The sequence below is a fragment of the Leopardus geoffroyi genome, chromosome A1 (genome assembly GCF_018350155.1).
Source record: "Leopardus geoffroyi isolate Oge1 chromosome A1, O.geoffroyi_Oge1_pat1.0, whole genome shotgun sequence".
Lineage (NCBI taxonomy): Eukaryota > Metazoa > Chordata > Mammalia > Carnivora > Felidae > Leopardus > Leopardus geoffroyi.
In genome coordinates, this window is record NC_059326.1 from 26608296 (window position 1) to 26615593 (window position 7298).

The 7298-nt window shown below is 48.7% G+C and overlaps 1 protein-coding gene across 1 annotated transcript; it reads left to right on the plus strand.

Moving 5' to 3' along the window:
• Positions 1-2139: 2139 nt before the first annotated feature.
• On the plus strand, positions 2140-3010 carry SMIM2 (small integral membrane protein 2). The gene is given in 2 exon segments (XM_045497702.1): positions 2140-2970; positions 2972-3010. Coding segments are annotated over 2 exon segments (276 nt in total). The 5' UTR covers positions 2140-2733.
• The last annotated feature ends 4288 nt before the right edge of the window (positions 3011-7298 follow it).

Here is a 7298-nt window from a genome sequence, read left to right on the forward strand (position 1 = left end):
CTAAATAACAAACCTAACTTAAGTCATAGTTACCCCCTCAAAATTGGGGGAAATGTGGCTATTATGAAGGGAGGGAGGACCTGAATGTGAGCCGTGGCCTCAAAGACCCAGTGAAGGTCAGGCATCACCAGGCTGTAAGAGAAGCCAGGAACAGGGCGAGTGAAACTCCATGAGTTTCATGCATGAGTATGACTGCATGACGGCCGTAAGTGTGGAAGTGTCTGTGCCCTGGGCCTTTATCTGCAGAGTGAAGGGGTAGACCAAGCATGCCCCTCAAAGTTTCACATGCATTCTAGAATCCTAGCACTTTTTCAGGGATGGTAAGGGGAGAGAAACAGCTACACACACACATACACACACACACACACACACGTTAGAAGTCTTTTGTATGTGAAGCCAAGGGAAGAGGCCAAGGGTCTCTGCAAAAACAAAAAACAAAAAAAAAAAAAAAAAAAAAAAAAAAAAAGAGAGAAGAAATATGCCTAGAATGGACCAAGCCCCGACACACTGAAAACCAGGCAGCACCCTGGAACTTTTTGATGAAGGAAGTCTCATTACCCACATCAGAAACAAACTTCTCATTGTATACCTTTACAATTTAGACAATATCACCACACAGAACGAGAGCTTGCAGACTGAGAAGTATTTGAACAGAACAGTATACCATTTGATCCTCACACAATCCTGGGAGGCAGATGGCAGAGTTTCTATTCTCCCCATTTTACAGATGAGGAAACTGAGTTTCCAAGTAGTTAAGGTCACAAAGCCAACTTTTGGATTCCATTCTCACAAATCTTTGTAACACCTATAGAGAATGGGGTAAATGGCATGTTATCACTACGCAGCCATTTCACAAGTGGGAGCCCTGGGCAAGAGCGTTAGGAACCCATGGGACACACGGTGCCCTCCCCAGGCTAGAGCATAGGACTGTGGTTGTGAAGGCCACAGTTGGTCTGCTCTGGAGAGGATCACTCTTAGAGTCACCAGAGATGTCACTGTAGATTTGAGGGTACCCTGACCAGTCCACATGCTTACCCTCTATATGCTGGGGCTGTGTCCCTGTGGTCACACCCCTAATCAGGTCACTGCTGGAGTCCCTCTTCCTAAATGTCTGAGTGCCATAGCTGTGGTGTCCGGAAGGCTGTGGGATTGAAATGATCTGAGCCTGTGAGGCGTCCTGCTTTTTTGTTGTGTGCTAATAGCCCAATGCTATTATACCACTTATGCTGCTGTTTAGATTTTTTTTGTCCATTATAGATTATTATTCTGAAAATAGACTGGTAATATATTCTCGTACATCTGAATTTAATTAAGAACCTTCTTCTTAGTGACACAGATGTGGTTTTACTGCTTCTGGCCAGACCAGACATGGGTGTCTGAAGACAGATTTCTGAAATGTGGGCTAATTTCTCTGATCTTTTTAACCTAGGGCCCCTGCTCTGAGATGGTGACTTATGACTCTGGCATGCTGCCTTCAACCACTCTCTGGTCACTAGGGAGTATGTGAAACATCACCAGAAACACTGTTCCCAGGAGTCAAGGCTGTCCCTTCCAACCTCACCAGGATCCTCATGGGATTCAGAAGATAACTTAATATTCAGTGTTCTGGGGACTGTCAGAATCACCCTGGCCTCACCTAATAATTTTATTACTTGAGAGGGTCGGAGATAGGATATAATCTTCTGTACTGTCTCCATTTCTGATGCGTTTGGCCCATTGAGACTCCAAGGGCATTATGGACTCCACTTGGTTTCCCAAAGGACTAACACCCGAAACTCATGTACTGTTTTGTTCGGTAGCTTCTCTGTTTAGCCATACCTCACCCATGGAGCTGATACTGCCTAAACGATGAGAGAAGGTGCAGGAGAACTGACAATTCCTACCGAGTGCACATCCCACCCCCTGTGCCCCTCTCCATGTGTGAAGGCCACACTGCCTGCCCCTGGGGAAGTAAAAGACTAAATCCTTTAATCACCTTGCAGGTGCTCGCCCCAGCTGCTGGCTCAAGTCCCAGGGAGCACTGCCTGTTTGGTACATGTCATAGTTGGGAGATTATGCCTCTCTTCATGTTCTGGGGTTCACACCACTTAGAGCAGAGCTGGAGGGGCAGAGATGATGGGATGGAAGCACCCACCCATTCATGTCCACCTCCATCCAGTCTTCTGTCACAGTTATTGAGGGCCCAGCATGTGCCATGTGCTAAGCTGGATACTGGGCGTTCAGTGGTGAACAGAGAAGTCGTGGTCTCAAGGAGGGGTGTCTGTTTCAACAGAACGGCCCAAACAACTTCATCTGCTTTTGCTTCAGGTGTGTTAGTTACTGCCAAGAGTTTGTAGGTGTTTAGGAGCCTCGTGAAGCTTGGAAAGCTCTGGAAAGCTCTGGCTCTTCTCTGCTCCCTATGGAGCCTGGCCCTTGATTGGCCTTGAATGCGAAGCTGGGTCCTCAAAGTGCTACTGTCAGCACTCTCCAGATGAGTACTCTGCACGGGGAGGGGCCAGGGTGTGGGGCCCTCTGAAGGCTGTGTCATCCCCGGCTCCAGCCACAGAGGTTACATCACGAAGGGAAGCTGAGCTGTCAGCATGTTGCTAGGCTGTGGTTATTTATTTTTATAAATGAGACTTGTGCTTAATTTAGAAATCTGCTTTTGCTTTTTCTTTCTTTTTTCCAGCATCATCTGGCTGTCTGGCACCACCAGAGAACTGCATTTTTGACCCAACAAGAGCTCGTGGGTGGATGGGGGCAGGAAGGAGGTTGGGGAAAGGACTGATGCCAGCCTGGCTGCCTCATGGGGAGCTAGACACACATGGCCATGCCATTAGCCTCCTGTTCGGCTTCTAGACGGGTTTCATCTGGGAGACCTACATAGTCCTTGCTTGGAACAACACAGTATAAAGCTGCCCTGGTGCTAACTCGTCTTCTGAATAACCACACACTGAAATACAGCAGAACAGAAGACGGGGCCACAAAGAAAGAGGACCACAGTCAGGTGCCAGAAGCAGGTGACATCTAGATTTTCAGTCCTTTGGATGCAGCTTTTTTTTTTTTTTTTTAATTTTTAAGTTTATTTATTTTGAGAGAGAGAGACAGAGCAAGCGGGGGAGGGGCAGAGAAAGAGGGAGAGGGAGAGAATCCCAAGCAGGCTCCACACCGACAGTGCACAGCCCGACGCGGGGCTCGAACTCACAAACTGTGAGGTCATGACCTGAGCTGAAACCAAGAGTTGGACGCTTAACCAACTAAGCCACCCAGGTGCCCCTGAATGCAGCTATTTTAATAGAGCTGCTTTATTACAGCTATTTTGACATGAAGATATTTAGATTTGGCCTAAATTTTCAGCCAATAAATGTTCTGATTTTCAGAAACAAATGGTGAGTAACGAGGACATTTTATACTCCATCTGTGAACTTCCCTCCAGCCCAAATCTTTACCTTATTGCCATTCCCACCTGGGGGAATTAAGGTATATGGATTAGGAACAGGTAAGGGGAAAGGATGGTAGAGATTCCCAATGGGAGAAATACTGAGGATCAGGTGATGATCAAGAATGAAGTAAATGTCAGGAATGGGGTACCTGTCAGAGCTGGGGGTAGGTCAGGAGGAAAGGATGGTCAAGAGGCCTCTAAAGTTAATAAAAGTGTCACACTGAGATGGAGCAGAAGTCACAGATGGTATGAGGGCTGGGAAATGGGTTATAAACATAAAATACAGTGAATTTGCATTTTGGCTCACCTGTTTTAAGGCTGTATGAGAATACAGTCCACGTACGATTCAGAATCACTCATTTTTGCTCTTCCACAGGCAGTGTCTGACTCACACATGTCTGCACATTTCACTTGAGGGCTTGTTGGAGCCTCAGTTTCCCCACATACAATGCAGACGATTATGTCTACCCTTCCTCCTTCCCCACCTTTTGCTCTCCCTGCAGGGGACATGCTGAGGATGAGCCAGCAGCTTTTAAACCACTTCCAGCCACTTGGAGAAAGGTGCCCGCATAAACAGTGGGTATTAGTCTACATGAGTGGCTCTGTGAGTCAAGGATGTTGGAGTTGGGCAAGTGTAGTCGTCTCTGCCTGGTGATTCACCCGAACACCGTGATGCCTCTAAGCTGGAATGTATAGTGTTTGGGATGAATTTGTTCTTTCCACCACAAAGAACTTCATCTTTACCCAAATGCTAATACCTGAGGAGTTTGCACATAGGCAGGAGGGGATTAGCTGTGACAAGAAGTGAAAGGAAGCTGCCCTTTCTGCCTGCCATCTACAGTTTTAGTACAAAGAACTACAGCAGCAGGTCTGTGCCCAACCATCCATTCCCCTTTGCCAGCCAAGAAATTCTTCCAGATTCTCCTGCCATTTGTCAAACTTGCCAAAGTCCACCAGAGGCAGTTCCAGTAACTGAAGGTGCAGGGAAGGAAGTACTCTCTGCCAGGCTTCACTACCTTCTGTGTTGACCTTTTGCATCGCAAGGTGAGGCCTCACTGATTCGGTCCTGGAGGGTCGTTCAGAAATGGTGCAAGGAGGCAGTGGGGGCTAGGGCCTCAGCTTCCGGACACCCAACCTGAGGTCACCATGGCTGGACAGGGACCCTCCGCTGAGCCCTCAGAATGGAGGTGCAAGGATGCACTGCAGCCTTCCTGCCCCAGCCTTACTACCAAGTGCATGCCGTCACCAACCCTATCCTAGGAGCCAATGCGCCACCACTACAGTTAACCTTTGTTCCTGCCACCAACTCATCTTTCTTTGTCATATCTCACCATGTCCCTGCCTTCAGATTTCTTATGGATTCCTTTCTCAGGCATCATGTTTTGATTCCCTCCTCACATTTACTTCCAATTGCCAAGAACAACTCTGTTCCGGCAGGAAGATATTATTTGGCTTAAAGGAGAGCGAGCAGTGGCTTCTCTCCACTAGCATTCTTTGAATTTACGTGGGAATTTATTCTGGGAACTGCTCAGCGTCTCCCTCAAGTCTCTCCCTCACCGTCAACATGTTTCCATCACAGAGTTGCTTTGCTTACATTGTTTTTAACTGGGTAACGATAAGAGCTTTTCTTTCGAAGCCTGGGTGTAGGGCTCAGCGCACCTCCCCACACTATACTCCCCAAGGACCTTGGCTGAGCCCACACTGAATACTACAATGGATATTGTTACCATTGTTACAGACCCGAGCACTGTCCCCACTGTTTGCTTGTGTGATAAACCTTCAGTCCTCTCCCAGAATGGTTAGTTTTTCCACCCCTCGGGCATCGAGTTCACCCTTAGGGCAGCCCATCCTGAGGGACTGGCAAGCATTCCCTGACTTAACTGGACAGATTGGGCCCAACTGACATGTGCTTCTCTGTTGACATCACAGGGGCTTTAATAACACATGCTAAGCACGGTGGCTGGTGTTGTCACTAGTCCCGAGCCATGTTTGGGGGAAGTTACGTCGCTCCAACCACCACTTTGTATAGTGATTCAGGAATTTGCTGTTTGACACAGAGGTAAAAGAAGAGATAGGAGGGGCTGGGCACCACCCAGGCAGCAAGCAGACCTGCTCGGCCCATCCCCAGAGGATGTTCTGAGAAGTCCCCTGAATGTGTCCTGGCCTTGGACTTGGTCTGCCTGGACCTATGGCCAACAATGGCCTAGTGTGCTCTAGACCAAAGGACATTCAGCCCTCCCAGAGCAGAATACTGCACTCGGGGATGAGGGAAAGATCCCTTTGAGAGATCAGTTAGTTAGACCGCTGCCTCAGGGCCCAAAACCACTGGCCAAGGCTGAGCAATGAGCATCCCTTCCATTTCAAGGTGCTTCCAGATACATGAGTGGGCTTGAGTCCGCCTACAACTCTTGGAGGTGAATGGGGCAGGTGTTGTTACTACAGTTTTACCAATGGGGAAACTAAGTTCTGTTGGTTGGCCCTAAGACAGTGGCCCAGCTCCTTCCTCCCAGGGGCACCTCAAATGTGGGGGCTGTCAACACAGCCAGGTTCCTGCTGAGAGTGGCAAGGGTGCATTTCCTGGTTGGGTGTTGCTCCTTTTCAGCCACTGGACATGAAGACTGTGACTATGGTAGTCATAAATTAGAGTTTTTCAGGCTGGAAGAATCTCTTCTCCTACATATCCAGGAGGGCCCCTGCATCAGGATTGCAGGGATAAGAAATATAGAGAACTGACCTCGCTGTCCTTATTTTTTTTTTTTTAAGTTTATCCATTTATTTTGAGAGAGAGAGAGAGAGAGAGAGAGAGGCAGAGAGAGCACGCAAGATCCCAAGCAGGCTCTGCACTGACAGTGCAGAGCTCAGTGTGGGGCTGGATTCCACCAATTGCAGGATCATGGCCTTAGCAGAAACCAGGAGTCAGACACTCAACTAACCGAGCCACCCAGGCTCCCCACCCCTCAATGCCTTTAATAATGATGCCAAGTTGAAGTAAGCCTGGAGTTTCCCTATTCTATCTTGTTTTGCCGGCCACATGGACTTCTGGGCAGGTGCAGGGTCAGCTACTCCTTAACTAGCTTTCAGGCCTGGTGAGTAGCACCATAAATGCTCACTTTTTGTTGAGCATGCCTGGATCAACTTGCTCTGTAAATTCCTCTTTACGCAGAAGCAGGAGAATCTCTGGAGCACAGGAAGGCAGAGCCAGAACTCCCTGGAATGGGAGCAGGTTCCTGGATGCCACTTCCCCATCAGTTCTCCTGGGTCTCAGCAGACAGCACATTGGACTTGCAACCAAGCAGACACGTGAAAGCAAACGTGCGCTTCTAACATTTCGTAACCTGCCTCCCACAAAACAGAAGGCGCTCTTCCCCTCGCATTATTCTCTGCCTTGTTCTTGACATTTTTAATGTGCTGAGTCTACAGCCGACTTTGCATTCCCGACACCTCCCACTTGAACTGGCTCCTGGTCCCTCTGGGCCTGAGGATCCTAGTCACGTGTTCCACCCCACAGAACACTCTTGGCTCTCGTTCTGCCAGGCTACACTCCTCACCTTGACATTTAGGGCCTGCTGTTTCTTTTTCTCTTCTGCTCTAATAAATCAGGGTCAGTCAAGATTCAGTATTCCCGGGCAGGGTTTGGAGAAACCACTGCTGGGAGAAAGGGGTTTTCTGTGTGTGTTGGGTGAAAGCAAGCATCGCCTTTCTTTATTTAAAAAAATTTTTAAGGGGCGCCTGGGTGGCGCAGTCGGTTAAGTGTCCGACTTCAGCCAGGTCACGATCTCGTGGTCCGTGAGTTCGAGCCCCGCGTCAGGCTCTGGGCTGATGGCTCAGAGCCTGGAGCCTGTTTCCGATTCTGTGTCTCCCTCTCTCTCTGCACCTC